We start from the raw sequence: 19,148 nt of genomic DNA on the forward strand, positions 1-19,148 counted from the left end.
TAACAAAAAAAAAAAAAAAAAAAAAAAAAAAAACACCTGGTGCCTGTGCATGTATGCCCAAGATCCCAAGAGAACAGAAGAGAAAGGATTGCAATGTGGCCCACTTTGGAGATGATTTCTCACTTTTCTCACTTTTCCTCTCATTGTCTCTCTCAGTCTGTCTCTGGTGAATGCACAAACTCTGTGGCAAAAACCTTAAAACAAAAAAAAAAGGCAAGAAAGTAAATTCTAATCCTACCACTCCTCTGATCAAAAGCTTTTCAAGTGGGGACCAGCAGTTAGCATAATGGCTATGTTGCTGGACTCCCATGTAGTTGACCACAGTTCGAGTCCTGGACCTGGTGGTTTAAAACTCACGCTGGGCACATGTGTGTGCGTGCCCAAGATCCCGAGATGAGAATGGAGGAGAAAGGATTGTGACGTGGCCATCCCCGCCTAGGGGTGATTTCTTGCTTTCTGTCTCTCTGTCTCTCTGTCTTTCTGGTGAGTGTACGCACCCTATGGCAAAAAACCTCTCAAAAAAAAAAAAAAAAAAAAACTTTTCAAGTGGATCCCCATTATCCACAGAATAGTCAAAAGGCCAAATTCTGTAATCAGATGTTAGAAACCTTCTGTAGAATAGACTATCCTATTTTCCCAATCTTAATTCTTGTTATTCTCCTTCCTGTGTCCTACTATTTTCTCAAACATAATCATGCTTTCCTGTGCATACAGAATAAATTCTTGCCTATGTAACCTTTGGTCATGAGGTTCTTTCAGTCTGGAATTGCCAATACCTGTCTCATTTCTACATGATCTTGTCCTGTTTCCCCTTCAAGACCCAGATCAAATGTTACCCTCTTCTTGAAACTTGCTCACTTCTCATAGCCTGAAGCAATCTCCCCCTTCTTGCAAAAATACAAAACTTTTCTCTGTCTTTTATAGCACCTGTCGTTTTCTAATACTCTAAGTAATTGCTCTTCTCTGCTACGCATGCCAAAAAGTTTAAGTGGTTTCCTTAAGTAACAGTCAGTCTACACTGGAAACTCCAACTCTTCCTTTAGCTTGTAGATCTATTTAATATGAGCAAAATCATTACACCTTTTAGGGCAGCATTGTGTGTTGCTTTGTGTTCTGCTCCATTTCATTGCTAATAATGGAAAATACCTGTGTCCAGATAATTTAGGGTAATATTTAGTCAGCTCACTGGAGGTCTAAGGTCCAGGGACCCCCTCAGATTGGGGTCTTCTTCCTGCATCACTCCATGGCTTAGGGCAGGAGGTCATGGTCTATGGTCCACGTGTCTCTCCTCGTCTCATTCCCTCTCTTTATAAACCCACCAGTAGTCAATCATGGGGCATACCCTAACCATTTAATCACTCCCCAAAGCCCCATTTATCCATACCATGAAGGATTAAGTTTTGTTTGGAGAGGTTTTTGCTATAGGGCATGTGCGCTTGCCAGAAAGACAGAGAGAAACAGAGAGACAGAAAGCAAGAAATGATTCCCCAGGGGGAATGGCCACACCACAATCCCTTCTCTTCCATTTTCCTCTCAGAATCTTGGGCACACACGCACACACACCTGGCGTGAGTTTAAGCCACCAGGTCTGGGACTCAAACTGCAGTCAACTACATGGTAGTCCAGTGACAGCCATAATGCCAACTGCTGGTCCCAAGGATTAAGAATCTTTATGGTACCTTTGCAAACAAATCCCAACATATGAAGTTTTGGGAGACACAAATCATAGCATCTAGGTTTCAGAATAATTTTTTCATAGATATAATCTGTGGATAAATCAGGAACTGGGTCTTTGGAAGCATTTTAATTCCAGAAATACCCAACTGAACAAATACTTTATGATTTTGCCTGACGTAGAAGCTATGAACAGGACAGTCTGCTCTGCTAAATGATGCACCTGTGTTAAAGCCCACTCTGCACCTTGACTGTCTGCTACGTTTGTAGTGAGGGCTGAGAAAGGCTGCCATCATTTACATTTCTCACCAAGATCCAAGTACAAAATCTTGGTTTTGTTTTTGTTTTGTTTTGTTTTTTAAAGAGAGAGAGAGAGATTTTTACTATAGGGCCCATGAACTTGCCAGAGAGACAGAAAGCAAGAAATCACTTCCCAGGAAGGATGGCCACACTACAGTTCGTTCTCCTCCATTCTCTTCTCAGGATTTTGGGCACACAGGCACACACACACACACACACATGCCTGACATGAGTTTTAAGCTTATAGATCTGGGACTCGAACCACCGTTGACTACATGGGAGTCCAGTAACATAACCATTATGCCATCTGCTGGTCCCTTCAAGTACAAAATCTTAGAAAACAGTTCCTTTACTGTTAGCAGATAAATAAATGGAATGAGACAAATATAAAAAAGGCCAATGCCAGAAAAATTCAACTCTGGACCAGCAATAACCCATATTTATGTAGAATATAAACTTGATGAGCATTACTTTAGATACTCATTGAATTCCTATTCCTACTAAGGCTATTTTGAGTTTAATTCATTCTATTTCTTTTGAAGTTGTCCATAGGCTTTTCTTCCTCTTATACTCTGCTTACAACATTTCTGAGGTATCTACTTAGACTGTGGTGTGGACAAAGTTAAATCTTACATTCTGAGGATTTTGTTCTGTATATTTTTGACAGTGGACTATTTAATCATTTTGAGATTGTTCTTTGTCTCTCTCTTGTATTTTTATTCTGAATTACAAAAATTGTATTTCAAAGTGGGTTTTTTTTTTCTTCCCATAGAGATCTCCTTTTTTGACTTTCCTTTTATTTGGAAAAGAAAAACTCAAATACAGTGTGAATTAATACAAACTGGACTGTAATGTCCGAAACCTTTCAGTCTCTTTCTATCAGACTATTTAAGTAAAAGATTTGTCAGGAGCCAATTTTCTGGAGATGTCGGATAAATTCTTCATAAATTTAATTTTCAATCTGACAGTGTTCATAAGAGCAGAACATTAAAGTAAAACATATTCACATTTTCCATTAGTTTTACTATGGCAAATACTTGGTTTTGTATAAAATTGGGTTTTTCAAGGCTAGGGAAAGTTTTCATAGCTCACATCAGCAGTTCCAAAATGTACATAGAACCAAATGTGGTTGATTACCTTGTCTAGGCAGCCATGTGTGAATGAGAGAAGGGCAGCAGCAGGGTCGGTGGTGGAAGCGGAGAGGAAAATGAGAGGAGATGCCGAGGCATGTGGAGCACCACTCGTGGGAGCCCACTGACGCTCAGAGAGTGATCCGGTCATGTTTACAAAACTGTGGCAGAAAATAGGAGCCATGTTCTGTCTAAAATCCTCCAGATAAAGTTAATATCTATTCTGTTTGGTCTGCATGGTGAGGTGTCTTTGCTTTAATGCAGGGCCTCAGCACGGATGTGGCGGTTATCTGACAGGCTCCAATCGTACCTTTGTCTCCCCTGATTCTGACTCAAATGGAAGATATGACAAGAGTTTAAACTGCATCTGGTACATAACTGCACCTGTAAACAAGCTAGTGAAGCTCACCTTCAATACCTTCGCTCTGGAGTCAGCAACTTCTTTGGGAAGATGCATTTATGATTATGTGAAGGTAAGACTATTACGTTCCCTAACAGATTCTCCTACTCTGAGATTTTACTATAGTGTATTCCAGTTTATACCATATAGAACGTCCTGAAACTTGTGCGTACTACCACTTTTTAAAATGATCATTCATCAGGGCCAGCATGTAGCGTGGTGGTTAAGGTGCTGGACACTCCCACATGACTGACCAGGGTTTGAGTCCCAGACCTGGTTACTTGCCTTCTCACATTCCTTTTCTCTCTCTCTCTGTCTCTCTCTGGTCAAATTAACATAAATTAATGAATAAATAAAATAAATAATTATTTAAAAAATTAGAAATAAATAAATAAATAAAATGATCATTAGTGATGGAATGTATAATGTTGTAATATTCTGCCCTCATATCAAATCTATCCTTAATATGGATAACTCAAAAATGTTGTATGGCTTCTAATGTTAGCTTTTGATTCCTTAATCATTAGTGCCCTGTCAGAAGATCATCTGTGAGTAGACTGGTTTTAGAGAGGTATTCAAAGGACATTTGGCAAGTCCTAAAATAAATGACAATATCTATGATGTAAATAACCACTTCTTGATTTGTCAGTTTCTTTAGTTTATAGATTTACTTCTCATATTGCCTTTAGTTATGAACAAATTATTCATTCTGAGATTCTATTAAAAGTAAATTATGGGGAACAGCAGATGGCACAACAGTTACTTTATGGATTCCCGCATGGTTGACCACAGTTTGAGTCCCGGAGCCGGTGGCTTGAAACACACTGGGTACATGTGTGAGTATGCCCAAGATCCTGGAAGAATGGAGAAGGGATCGCAGTGTAGCCATTCCTTCTGGGGGTTGATTTCTCATTTTCCCTCTCACTGTCTCTCTCTTTCTCTGATGAACACATGTGCCTTAAGGCAAAAACTCTCTAAGACAGAAACAAAAGAAAGAAAGAAAGAAAGAAAGAAAGAAAGAAAGAAAGAAAGAAAGAAAGAAAGAAAGAAAGAAAGAAAAAAGACAGACCAGACCAGCAGTTGGCATAATGGCTATGTTGCTGGACTCCCATGTAGTCAACTGCAGTTCAAATCCTGGACCTGGTGGCTTAAACTCACTCTGGGCGCATGTGCATGTATGCCCAAAATCCTAAGAGGCGAATGGGGGAGAAGGGATTGTGGCATGGCCATCCCCCTGGAGGGTGATTTCTTGCTTCCTGTCTCTCTGTCTCTCTCTGTCTTTCTGGCAAGCAAACATGCCCTATAGAAAAAACCCCCCCAAAAAAAAAAAAAAAGAAAGAAAGAAAAGAAAAAGAAAGGAAGGGAGAGGAAGAAACAAAAGAAGAAAGAAACGTTGTGTTTAATTCTTATTTTTAAAGTTTTTGCTACATGGTACATGTGCTTGCTAGAAACAGAGATGGAGAGAGGGAAAGTGAGCAGTCACTCCCTAGAAGAATGGCCACACCAGAGTCCATTCTCCTCTGTTCCCTTCTCGGGCTTTTAGGCATGTATGTACCTGCACCCAGTGTGCTTTTCAAGCCGCCAAATCCAGGACTTGAACCGTAAGGTACTGCATATGGGATCCAGAGCTTTAACTACCACGCACCCTACTGGAACACTTTCTGTTTAATTTTTAATGAGTTTTCAATATTAAATGATTGTATCTATTAGACTATATGAATTTGGATTACAAGTGTTATGTAGCCTCTATCAATATTTACTTCTCACTCTTGGAGAGAAAATAACAAATATGGCAAGATTTCTGTCTGCAAGAAGCTGAAGTCTGATTGGCAGATTAAATGATGATATCTGCAAATCCTCAGTGAACAGTTCAGGATAGTAAATATTTAAATGCTAAATAATGCATTAGAGATAGGCCTGTGTGTAAATTCTAAATGTGAGGAGTTTAAAAAGGAGGAAAAATACTGATAATCTGATGTGATCAAGAAAGGCTTCATAGAATGAGAGAAACTAATTCAATTCAGGAGAAAATTCTAGGGAAGATGAACATTAAAAAAATAGAATTTGGAATGTGCATATTTCTGAAAGAATAAGGAAGCTAGCTTTATTAAAGCAGAATATTACTAAAGAATAGCAAGAAATAAGTTACCCAAGTAGAGAAATACCCAAATTACAAAAAAATCTTGAAATTCAGACTAACAAATTTGGATTTTATTTAGCTGAAAATAAGGAGCAATTGTGAGTTTTCCAATGGGTGTGTAGTGAGAGCAGTATTTGAGAAAGACTAACCTGGAGAGTGAATTGGAGGAGAGGAGTCTGGGAGGCCTCCAGGGAGATGTCACTCAATGAGGGGGGCCTGAACAGGGTGATATGCCATGGTGGAGAATGCAAGGTTGGTGTAAGAGAAACTTTTAGATTCCAAAATTGTTTTAAATTTTAAAGAAATTGATTTTCAAATAAAGAGAAGGTAAAACCATAACTGAAATACACATTCGAGCAGTTAATTGTATATTGTCTTACATTTTTACTGGGTGAAACACAAATTCTAGGAGACTAGAAAAATGTCCGTACTATTAGCAGGAGACTATGTTTTGGTGATAGCAAGACAGGAAAGTGGTATGCAGTGGGCGAGGATTGGGACAGAGCTCCAGGAAGGACACAAGTCCGTGGATAGAGAGGAGACAGTAGCAAGCATGACTGAAGTCCAGAGATACGATGCTTTCCTAGAAGAGAGCATGGAGTTGGACAGCCATGCTCTCACTCACCTCCTTGACAGTGACCCAGGCAAGCAGTGGGAGAGAGCAAAAGAGGCAGGGAAAGAAACCAAATGGTCCATGAGAAAAAAACGTGAAAACTGGGGAGAGCGCAACATCACTGAATTCAGAGAAGATCATTTTACACAGGATAAGTGGTCAGTACCACCAAAGGGCAAACTAGATGCCAAGAAAGGTTAAGATGAACACACTCATTTCATTGGATGACAACCATCTCAATAATTGGATGACATCCATCTGTGGTGGAACAGAAGCCACATCAGAGGGTGTCCAATGAAGGACCGGAGATAACCAAGAAGGTCAATTTGGGTCAAATTGTTTTGTGCTAAAATGAGCCCAGAGTAGCCATATCAGTCATAAAGACAATGTTCAAGACTATTCACAATCTGCCCTGGTTTACAGAAAGGTAATAAGCCTTAGAAACAGACAATATGAGGAATCCAGCCCAGTTTTGTCACAGACAAATTTTCTAATCTCTCCGATTCCTCATCACTTCATCCATTAAAAAAAAAGTACATAACTTGCACACAAAGCTGTTTTGAGAATGAAAATAATGCAGACTAGAGTGTTTAGCAGCATGCCTCACATATATTTTGTAAACAAATTTGCTTCCCTTTTTTCCCCCTTGGAGTAATTCCAAATAGGCATAGAATTGCTATTAAATTAATTGATTTACATATATATTACTGTACACTTAATTCACCTAGGAAGTTTTGGATGTGGTCCTGGTCAAAGCAAGGTTGATTGGATTTACTATCATGATCCATTTCTATGAGAGTGATTTGATGAGTCGTTAAAGCAGCTTATAATTGTTTGAATATATTTTAGTCACTTAAGGATAGAAACAGCACTGGGACAGAAACTGGGACAGGAACAGCAATATCAAAAACAAAGCATTATTTTCTAGTTTCAAAACAAAACATCCTGTCTTTTTCAAAAAAAAAAAAATATATATATATATATGCTCAGATCTACTCTTGTTTTCTCTCTTGGGAAAATAATTTCCCTCAATTGGCAACTTTTCTAACTTTTAGTAAATTGGTGATCCTTGGAATGAGAAGCATGAAGGCATCCTTATTAAAGAGATTCTCAGTGATAAATGGGACATTTGATTCCTTTTACATGATTTCTTAGATAGTATAATCAAACACTTTTTAGAAAAGCTTGTTTAATTAAACTCTGTAGTAGATAGACAAGTAAAGTAATGCTAATTCCATTATTCATTCATAATTCCATTACTTTTGTTTTTGAAAGAATTGACTCAGAGAACAATTAAGATAACTGCATTACATGATAAATTGTGTATTTCTCTGCGCAACTGCCATCAAAATCACCTTCACGTTCATTCCATACAGAGTAGTTTGGCGTGATGATGTGTCAGGCACTGTACCCAGCGCTGGAGACGGGGAGTGAAAGACTCACCCTGAGGAGTTAGAGCTCCTCAAGGAGCTGCTGGTGAAGTGGAGGAGATGGACATGTAAGCAAAGAAATTATTACATGGCATGACCAAACGAGACATGTCAAGTAGGGCAGAAGAGGGTCTTGGGATGTCATTGTGGGAGTCAAAAAAGGCTTCCTGGATGTGACGGCAGAGCTGGGAGTTACTAAATAAATGCAAGTGCACTCCCCTTTGTCACGTTTCATGCAACCGAGAAGAACATCACAAATGTGTGCTTCCTAGCCAGGGGTGGTAGCTCACGTTTGTAATCCCAGCTACTCAGGAGGCTGAGGATGGAAGACCATGAGTCCAAGGCCAGGCTGGGAAATATAGGGAAGTGCAACAAAATCCTGTCTCTGAAAAAGAGAGCATGCTGGGCCAGCAGATGGCATGGCAGTTAAGGCACTGGACTCCCACATGGCCTACCACAGTTCAAGTCCAGGACCTGCTGGCTTGAAAATCAAACCAGATGTGTGTGCATACATGCCCAAAATCCCAAGAGGAGAATGGAGAAGGAATTATGGCATTGTTATTCCCAATGAGGAATGATTTCTCATTTTTCCTCTCTCTTTCTCTATCTATCTGTCTCTCTCTGGCAAGTGTACCAGCCCTATGGCAAAAACTTGAAAAAAAAAAAAAAGAAAAAGGTGTACCGAGAACAGCAGCCACCCAAATGAAAGAAAGACGGAGGGGTTGCAAGCTCCTTGCCTCATGTCCTTGGTGAACATGGATGAAGTGGCCTGGAAGGATTAGGAGTGGGACCCTGACTGCTATTCCTCTGCCAAGAAATAGCTCTTTTTTAACGTTTCACAGGACTTCAGTCCAATCAGTGCCCCTTTTCTTTCTTTCTTTTTTAAAAAATTGCCTTAGGGCACAGTGAGAAAGAAAGAAAGAGAGAAAACATCCCAACGGGGCATAGTCACAGCACATTCGTTTTTTTCTCCATTTCTCCATTCCCTCAGGATTTGGGGCATGAATGCACATGCACCAAAGTGTGTGTTTCAAGCCATGGGGGCCAAAACTCAAACTATGGTTGGCCATGTGGGATCTGCTTCCTTATGCACTGAACTGCTGGGCTATGAGGTTGGCGCAAAGCTCACTAACATTTTGAAATACCTTTTTTCCCACCTAGAATGAAAATTGACAGTACTATAACCTACCCATATAGATAATGTTTTTAAAAAATCAGTATAGGGAACCAGCAGTTAGCGTAATGGCTATGTCGCTGGACTCCCACGTAGTTGACCGCAGTTCACGTCCCGGACCCGGTGTCTTAAAACTCACGCCGGGCGCATGTGCGTGCGTGCCCAAGATCCCAAGAGGAGAATGGAGGAGAAGGGATTGTGGCGTGACCATCCCCCCTGGGGGGTGATTTCTCACTTTCTGTCTCTATGTCTCTGTCTGTCTGGCGAGCGCACGCGCCCTACAGTGAAAATCTCTCCAAAAAAAAAAAAATCAGTATAATATAATAATAGATGTAATGAAATGGAGAAAGAAGAGGATATAATGTAAAAGAGCATGTATTTATTTCCATATGTAAATACTCTGAAGCAACTATGTGAAATCACATAATACACTCAAATTCTTCTTTTCCTTTTTTATTTGCTAGAGGGCATGTGCGCTTCCCAAAGAGAGAGACAGACAGAGAGACAGAGAGAGAGAAAGAGAGAGGGACAAAGCATCCCCATGGGCGTGGCCACACTGCAATCCCTTCTCCATTTCTCCACCCTTTCAGGATATGGGGCATGCATGCACATGCATCTGATGTGTTTTTCAAGTTGCCAGGTCAGGGACTCAAACCATAGTCATACGAGATCCAGCTCCCTTAACTACCAGGCCATGGGCTTGCCCAGTCAGATTCTTCTCGTTTATGGAATTATGGTGAATGTAAAAGTGTAGATTTAAACTAATAGGGGTGGATTGTACTTGCAACTTGAAAGTTAACAGCAGCATCACCATCTACAACATGATTTTCCAAAATTACCAGAAAACTCCAGATGGTTTCTAAACAGAACAAAATACAGTCTTCCCTCAACTTACACAGCAGTTGCATTCCTAGGCATTTGGTGTATATCAAAACTACAAAAATATCGTCGTGTTTATATACAGATTGCATTTTTGCAATCTGTATATAAGTAATTAGAAAGTGGTCTTTTTGTTACACAGATGTCTGTCAGAACATTCAAAAGTTATGTGGGACAACCTTTGCTCTGCAAAAGCCGGACTGTGAATTGCAGGGTGAAATTTTGCGATGTAGCACCTAAAAACTAAGTTCCAGTTATAGCCCCTAATTATTAAGACAAACCAAAAAACAGCACACCGTGCAAAATGCTCCTTTAGAGGGAACTGACTTCATTGGGAACCTCTGTCTCTTTTTAAAGAGGTTTTTGCCTTAGGAAGCATGTACTCGCCAGAGAGAGAGACAGAGACAGTGAGAGGGAAAGTGATAAATCACCCCTCAGGGGGGAGGACCATGCTGCAGTCACTTCTCCTCCATTCTCCTCCCAGGATTTGGGACATGCATGCACACGTGCCTGGTGTGATTTTCAAGCCACCAGGTTCAGGACTCGAACTCCAGTTGGTCATATGGGAGTCCAATGACATAACCACTATGCCATCTGCTGGCCCCGAGAACCCCTGTCTTATCACTCCAGGTTTAATCATTTAATCTGCGATCGCCTTCCAGGAGAAGCTCATCCATCTGTGGAGGCATTATGTCTGCATCTTTGTGAGGTAGTATCTACTATTCATTCATTCACTCAGTTGTTCATTCATGCATGTCCACCTGAGTGCTAGCTATACTCCAGAGAATGCTCTCAGCACTGGAAAAGCACCCAAGTTTTATTTAAAAAAACAATAGCAACAACAACAACAATACTATGAAAATCTCTGAACTTATGGTGCTCATTGTAATTGCTTCTTCGTGGCTTTTCCTGTGACCACTGGGACCAGAACAACAGTTTTTTTGTTTTGTTTTGTTTTGTTTTCCACAAGGTTCTAAAGTTTGCAGAATTCAGCGGCAAACCTGAAAAACTATTCTCTAGTTTCTTTCTCAAACCAAATTATATGCTGACATGTCTCTATCAGAGGTTCTGCAGTGAGATCAAAGAATCCATGAAAAACCTCTAGGACGCAGCATAGAGATACTGCAAGTAAGATATGAAAGCCTCCGGTTATCAGACTCTCCGGGAGATATGAAAAGATAAAGCCTAAGTATATCAATGTCTACAATTCTCAAGTTAAATAAGAAAAGACTTAAAGTCCAGTATCGAAGTCTGTTACCCTTGTGCATTTCAAATTCATAGACATTAAAATCCAAAATTTCCCTGCCCTAGTTTTTCAGCTGCTCAGATTGATCGCTGAGCAAAGTGCAGGATCTCGTGGTGGTGTAGTCGAAGGCTGGCTTCCACTAAATTATTTGAGCAGTTATTTCAGGAGTTTAAGAAGATCCTAAAACTTTTAAAAAATATTTAAAAACTGAAAAAAACACAAGCTCTTTTGGGCACTTAACCACATCCGCAAGACAGAGCATATCCAAGCCCCAGGTCGAAAGCAGAGATGCCAGGACAGATGCTCCCAGAATGCGGAGCGTGGCTGCACAGGGTCCTGCGGCACCTACGGGCGCAATGAGCTCTCTGTCCAGGTTTGACTCCCCTCCCCAGCACTGCGCAGGCCCCACCTGCCACACCCGGTAGCAGCCTTGCCCAAGTCCAGGGCACAGGAGAGCAGAGAGAGGGTCTTGGCTTCAGCTACAGAGGAGTCTGGGGATCTAAGTCAATTGTTCAGAGGCCACAAGATGTCTGTCTCAATACAATTAGAAGAAATCTTCCTGTGGCTGTGAATGAACTAATGCAACAGCAGCCTGGGCCAGGGCATGCATGCCATCTGCTTCTCTCCAGCCTTGGTCTCTCCCTTGTGGCTCCCTTCACACTCACCGGTTATCTACATGAAACCAAAATTAGGGCTCGTAGCTCCATAGGGTGAGATCCAGACTCCTTGGCGTGACATATGTGGAATGCACGGTCTTGTCAGCTGAGCTGCCCAGCTTCTCCTAGCCTCAAACCCTGACTCCAGCCCATCACAGGATGACGAGTTGTGGACGTGTGGCATGCATTTCTCATTTCCATGGCCTTCTACCTCGGGTTCTGTCTGATAAATCACCTCTCAGGGGGGAGGACCATGCTGCAGTCACTTCTCCTCCATTCTCCTCCCAGGATTTGAGACATGCATGCACATGTGCCTGGTGTGATTTTCAAGCCACCAGGTTCAGGACTCGAACTCCAGTTGGTCATATGGGAGTCCAATGACATAACCACTATGCCATCTGCTGGCCCCGAGAACTTTCTTGTTGGGTGAGAGGTCCTTTCTCTTCTGTAGGTCTGGAAAGTCTCAGCTTATAAAGACCAATTCAAATATCAGTATTAGGTGTTTCCTGACTACATCTCCCTTCTGGGTTTCCCTGATATACTCCCATTCTTTAATTGTAGCATGGCTTTTCCTATTTTATATGGAATTCACACATGCGCATGTATGTGCACAAATATAGGGATACATATGTTCCATTGAGCTTTTCTCTCACTAGTCCATGAGTACATGGGCGGTATAGAAAGTGCTTTCTCCCGGGGACCAGCAGGTGGTGTAGCAGTTACATTGCTGGCCTCCCACATGGCTGACCAGGGTTCACGTCCTAGACCCAGTAGTTTCAAACTCATGCCAGGTGTGTGTGTACGTGTGTACCCGAGATCCCAGAAGGAGAATGGAGGAGAAGGGATTGCAGCATGGCCATTGCCCATGGGAGGGAGGTGTGATTTCTCACTTTCTGTCTCTCTCTGTCTCTTCAGCAAGCATACACACCCTATAGCAAAAAGCCTCAATTAAATAAAAAGAAAAGAAAGAAAGAACGTTCTTTATCCCTCCCTTCGTTTAGAGGCGTTGAGGACCTAGCATGGAGGCCTGACCCATCGTACACAGAATAAAAACACTTCTTAATGTGAGTGCGATCATAAAGACAGCGATGGTGGTAATAAATTCTAACTTGTTTCCCACTAAAAGGAGATCACCTCCCATCTGGCACATGTACTCGTCTGTAAAATGAGCTGGTTAGATCGCAGAACCCTCGAGTCTGCTCCGTCTCAAAAATGGACTCAACCTGTGTTTAAGTAGGAGAGACAGTGCCATCTAGTGGCAAGTTTATTTTTCTTTTAAAATTGTTGTTTTCAGCCATTTCTCTTATGTAATCCTAGCATTTTAAAATAATGTTAATGGTCATGGCTGTTTTGCTCACTCTGGCACACCATAGATCTGTTTGAACTCAATGTTAGTTACACAAACACAGAGACTGATTTTAGAGATACAATGTGAATTACTCAGGGGAAAAAAAAAACCCTTCATTTTCTAGTGGTGTATTCAAGAGAAATTCAAAACCCCACTATTTCTTTTTTTTTTTTAAAGAATGATTTATTTAATTTTACTTATTATTTTTTAACTTGTCATAGGACATGTGCACTCATCAGTGAGAGAGAAAGAGAGAGAAAGCGACGAAGCAAGCTGCCAGGTCTGGGGCTCCAACTGCAGTCAGCCATGTGGGAGGCCAGCGCCTTAACCACCACACCACTTGCTGGTTCCAAACCCCACACATACACACTGTTTCAACAGGTGTGTGCAGAAGGCTGTGATAGCTTAGATTATTCAGAGTGCTGCTGGCACCATAGTGAATAAATCAGTCTCCCCACCTGTGGGACTTACTTTCTTGTTGGGAGAGAGACCAGAAAAAGCAAAAAAGTAATAGAAAAAAACATTTTTTTATTATAATAAGAAAACAAAAGGTTGACATCCGAGGGCAGTGGTAAACGAAGGTGGCCTCTCTGAAGAGCTGACATTTGAGTTGAGGTCCCATGACAGGGAGTCGTCACCAACAGGAGCTGAGAGGCTGCATGTGCTGAGGCTGTCACAGGGAATCCTTCTAGGCTGAGGAGTCATGAAAGCAGGGAGCTGAGGGATCTGAGAGCAGGGGTAGACCAGGCCAGGCTTACAGACAGATAAAGCGTGGCAGCTTGACCACAGGTACCGTGGGAAACCCACTGGTGCATTTCAGGGAGAAGAGAATACTCTGACTTAACCACAGCGGGCACTGGGGCAGCTCAGTACATAACCAGACCAACTGCAGGTCCTGCCTGGTGACCAAACCCAAGTTCAGCGGCCTGTGCTAGAAGGCCATGACTAGAGTGAGCTGCGTTAGTGGGAAGGGGAGGTAGCTTTATCCAGGAAACCGATCACCTAGGAAGATGGTGAACCTATGTTCATGGGCCATCTGTGAAGTCACAGACCCGGACAAGGGATTTTAAGGAGAGAGAGGATAAGGAGTGTAAAGGGGGAGTTACGTGTTCTTCTGCACAGCAGTCATTTTTTCTTGGTCACATGGAGACTTGTTGGCACCAAAGTTACTATTCACAATTATGATCATCTCGCCCTAAAGGCTAGCGTGTTCCTGTCCTCAGTTTTCTTAGATACATCTACTCTTTGGTGGAGCCTCAGAGCCCAGAAACCTGGACAAAGCTATGATTAGGCTTTTCTGTTACAAGTTAAACAGTGAAGTAAGGTAGGTCAGTTAGCAAAAGAGAAGCAAGCCATTTTGAAGAGCCAGTCTATTATGTCCTGTTTAATATGGAGTTATAGGGGCCAGCATATGGCATAGCAGTTATGTTGCTGCACTCCCACATGGCTGACTGTGGTTCTAGACCCAGACCTGATGGTTTGAAAATCATGCTGGGTGCGTGTGCATGCATGCCCAAGATCCCAAGAGGAGAATGAAGGAGAAGGGATTATAGTATGGCTATCCCCTCAGGGAGTGATTTCTCACTTTCTCTTTCTCTGTCTCTCTGGTGAGCATACATGCCCTAAGGCAAAACAAACAAAACAAAACAAACAAAAACAACTCTTTTTTTTTCAAAAGGAGTTATAATACATTGGTTCCTTCTTGTATCTTGACTACAAGTGTAGAATACTGAGCCTGCTCTGTGGAATTAGATCCGTCAAGATGTTGCAGTGTTCCATTTTGTAACTAATATTAATAGCAGTCAATATCCGAAACTGGGTGATTTATAAAAATATTTATTCAGTTCATGGTTTGGCGGTCCGGTGTCCAGATCTGATGGGGTCTTCTGACTGTATCACAACATGGTGTAGGGCAGGAGAGCCTGGTCTGCATTCCACGTGTCTGTCTGTCTGTCCTAGTCTCTGTCTTCATAAACCCACCAGGAATCAGCCAGGAGGGCCACCCTAATAACCTTGATCCTAACCTCTTTCATCACATAATCAGATTAAGTTTTTGCCCTCATAATCTCATTATGATGATCCAACATAAGAATTTTGGAGTGATATATTCAATTTATAGCAAATGGTAAAGGTGAAAGGTACGGGGGGTCAGAACGGAGATGGAGCCCTCTGGGATTTATTTGGAGGGTAGAATAGAGCAGATGTGGGAGTACTGAAGAGACAGAAGAGGAGCACCAAGGATGACTGCGGCTGTAGGCCTGAGCCGTTTACAGAGATGAAGACGACTTGGGGAGAGCAGTTTGGGGGGATGGGGAGTGGGAGAGAGAATTTTCTCGTTCATTAGATACTGAGTGCCTCCTATGTGCCAGACATTCTTCTAAAAACCTGGGGACACTGCAGTGAACAAAACGATAGAACTCTGCTTTCCTGGAACTGACTTTTCCTTCACAGGGCAAGACAGTGAAAGAAACAGTATGTGGAAGGTGATGCCTGCTCTGAAGAAAAGTCTGGCAGGAAAGGAGACGGAATGCTGGGGGAGTGTGCACAAGGAGGGCCTTACCGAGCTGGCGATAACTGAGTAGCCCTGAAGCAACGTAGGAGAACCAACTACGTAGCTATACAGGGGAAGAGGGTTCTGGGCTAAGGGAACAGCAAATGCAATTGCCGAGAAGCAGGAGAGCACTGGTTTGCTGAGCGAGCAGAGGAGAAAAGTGGAGATGAGAAGTTCTGTCAGGAAGGTCAGCAGTAAGAGGGGAGCAGAATCCTAATGGGATTTGAAGGCTGCCCTGTGGCCCGGGCTTTTACATTGAGTGGATGGGAAGCAGTTTGGAGGTTCTTAGCAGAGTAGCAACCTGGTCTGACTTACTTTTTATTTTTTTAACTTTATTTATTTATTTATTACTTCTGAGGGAGAAAGGCAAGGGGTGGGGGGCTGGGCAGGCACCTCTAATAAGGTCTTCACACTGCAATCCATCCCGGTCTCAGCTGGCCAGCATGTCTGAGGCCTGGCATGCTCGGGGAGGCCCCAGGATGTGAACCCGGGACCTTTCCCATGTGGGTCCAGCTGTACTAGTACTGAATCTCCATCTGGCCCCAATCACAGGGTCTGCTGGCTGACATGTGAGAACAGACTAGAGTGGGACCAGAGCCGAATCAGGGAGCTGCACACGGGGGCTTCCACAATAATCCAGGCAAGAGATGAGAGTGGCTTGGACCAGCATGATGGGGACTGGGTCAAGAAGCCATGAGTTGGCTGACTCAGGGACTCGTTCTTTTTCAACCATATGTTAGTTTTCCAGAAACAGAAAAATGTCATACCAGATTTTTACTAGAAATCATTATTATATAAACAATTCAATCACAATCCTGTTTCTAAATTAAGACTAACTCTAAGAACATCAATGTAAACATTCTTAATCATAACCTGTAGTGACTTCACATCCAATTTAAAATATGCATCGTCTTTGTGAGTAATAGAGAACGAATGAACTACTTTGAATTTTCAGATATTTGACGGGGATAATGCGAATGGCCGCTTGGCTGGAACATTCTGTGGCTCCACTGTTCCTGCTCCTTTCACCTCCTCTGGCAACTTCCTCACAGTGCAGTTTGTCAGTGACGTAACTGTAGAAAGGGAAGGATTTAATGCTACATATACCATCATGGACAGTGAGTACATTCGAGATTTTTTAATCTATTATGAAGTATATCTGTATGTATGTAATTTAAAAAAAATCACACTTCTGGTATTTAAGCTCCATGTTAATTACTAAAACATGATGGTAGGTATTATCTAAACTCAATGTCCGTTACTTAACACCATGATAATATTCTGTGTTGAATTCATGGTACAAATTTACTATGAGCACAGTCCTCAGTCAAGAGTAAATATACCCCCATATCCTTAATGGAACAATGGAAGTATAGACCCTTGGGCTGGGAGGACTGGGAAAGCAGACTTTTAAAGGCGGTGTTTGATGAAATGTGAGTCAGACCTTGCACGTAGTTTCTTTCTTCCCCCTTCAGTGCCTTGTGGAGGAACGTACAATGCAACTTGGACCAGACAAAATATTTCAACACCCAATTCATCAGACCCAGATGTCTCATTTTCTATCTGTACTTGGGTCCTCGAAGCCCCTCCACATCAGCAGGTCAAGATAACTGTGTGGGCTTTGCAGCTGCACGTGCAAGACTGTGCACAGAATTACTTGGAGTTTCGGGACTCACCAGAGGTAACAATTTCAGGACAACTGAGAGTCACACCCAATGACATTTTCACCAGAATTTGTAAAGCACTTGAAATAATGGAGGTGTGATTAAGTAAATTCTCAAAGTTACTCCCAGCTTAATGTGTTTTTCAGCCATATACAAAGTCTTCCTTTCGGGCATGTGGAGAACGTTGAACTTGGTCCTAAAAGGACGGAGCTTTCTAACTTCACGTGCTTAAGGATCAGATGAGTGTCTTGTTAGAAGTGCATGTCCCCTGGGCTCACCCTCAGACTGATTCTCCTCACAGCACCCATCAGTCTGAACTGTTGATGAAAATTTCTGGTGTTCTTGCACCAAGACCATTGTCCCATGGGCTATGCTTAGAGAAACACGTGTGCAGTTAGCAGGGTCTGTGGAGAGGGTGAACAGTAGGAGTCAAGGCAGAGCAGGGGAAACTCAAGTAGGAGGCCATTTGGGACCAGTCTAATGGGACTGTATCTAAGGTAACATAAGAGAACTTTTAAAAAAAAATGAGAAAAGGTTGTTTTGGTTTAAAAGCATGCTATTTGATTTTCCTATGCAGTAAGATGTTACAGAAACAGTTGAATAAAAAGTGATGTTGATGGAAGACCGAAGACCTGGGCATTATGTGGATAGGTAGTTGAAACAATGAGAGCAATGACATATCCAGGGAAAACATGTAAAGGGAGAGGTCATGAGCTGAGGATGGATACCTGAAAGAGCACCTGGGAACACCTGGATTGTCTCTGCAGTTCAGGCAACAACTCACCTGCCCCGGTGGATTCCAAGATTGTGGTCATGTTCAAACATGCTGGCAATGACAGAGGGTCCTGTCTGTTACCGTGTGGGTGTTCGAGGTCTTCCTGATTATAAATCTGAGGTCCCCTGGTTTTCATGTGATCTTGCCAGGAGGAGAAAAGTCCAGTTTGTCTGATTCCAATGTAGAGAGGTTTGGATGTGTGGGCTGCTGCGAAGACACTGGACTTGCTGAGTTTCATGGGAAGTGGAAACACTGAGATAAGCTCTCAGCTCCCAGGGTGGTCAAGATGCTTGGTTATCATCATCCATTGGTAGAGTTCTCAAGACAAAATCTACTCCCCTAGCAGCAAAACTAAGGACTCCGTGTCACCATCTTCACTGCCAAAGAGCCTCTGGTTTCCTCCAGCACAGACGCTGAACGTGCTAGAGAAAGCCTGAGGAGCTGGCCTTGGGGGGAGGAGAGCCTGTGTCTCAGAACTCTGAGCTGGAGATTGAGGGCTGACTCCTGGATCCCACCCCTTTTCCCAGGAGTGGGCTGTTTCCTCTCCAAGGAGGATTAAAAAAAAAAAAACACCCTCTCACCCCTGTCCTGGAGAATGGGGCAGCCATGGTCATCTCCATCCTTCAATGGAGGTGTCTCATCTCACACTTCAGGAAATTCTAGTCCCCCTTGGAAAAAGCAGCAGCAAACAGGATCAGGGCTGCTGGGAAACAGCTATGTGGAAGGCAAAGGGTGGTGCATGAGGAGACTGAGGACCCTGCCCAGTCCACCTTCCCCTTGGCTCCATAGCCTCAGTTGTCGATGCCTCTGCAAAGATGGGTCCTCCTCTTAGCAACTCTGCTCCTGTCTGGCTGTCCCAAAGTCCTCGACGGCAGCTGCCCAGCCCGGCACTGACAGAAGGAGCATGGCCGCACAGTATGACCCACCGACAATGACTGTGCTCTCAGAGTAGCTGCCCCACCTCCGCCTCCAACGTGATAGGGATAGCATTTGGAGGGTGGCGGGAAGCAGGAGACTGAGGAGGAGATGGACCAAGCTGATTCCATTTTGGTGGTGTTTCTTTAAAAGTAAACAAATCTTGGGAACCAGCAGTTAGCGTAATGGCTATGTCGCTGGACTCCCACATAGTCGACCGTGGTTCGCGTCCTAGACCCGGTGGCTTAAAACT

At 42.8% G+C, this 19,148-nt stretch overlaps 1 protein-coding gene across 1 annotated transcript in view; it reads left to right on the top strand.

Moving 5' to 3' along the window:
- CUBN (cubilin) overlaps positions 1 to 19,148 on the top strand; it is a 327,155-nt gene that overhangs the window by 292,991 nt on the left and 15,016 nt on the right. Inside the window, 3 exon segments of the mRNA XM_006159747.2 lie at positions 3,369 to 3,577; positions 16,497 to 16,659; positions 17,017 to 17,222. Coding sequence (XP_006159809.2) covers positions 3,369 to 3,577; positions 16,497 to 16,659; positions 17,017 to 17,222 — 578 coding nt within the window.

The sequence above is a fragment of the Tupaia chinensis genome, unplaced genomic scaffold (assembly GCF_000334495.1).
Source record: "Tupaia chinensis unplaced genomic scaffold, TupChi_1.0 Scaffold000647_1, whole genome shotgun sequence".
NCBI classification, from domain to species: Eukaryota; Metazoa; Chordata; class Mammalia; order Scandentia; family Tupaiidae; genus Tupaia; species Tupaia belangeri.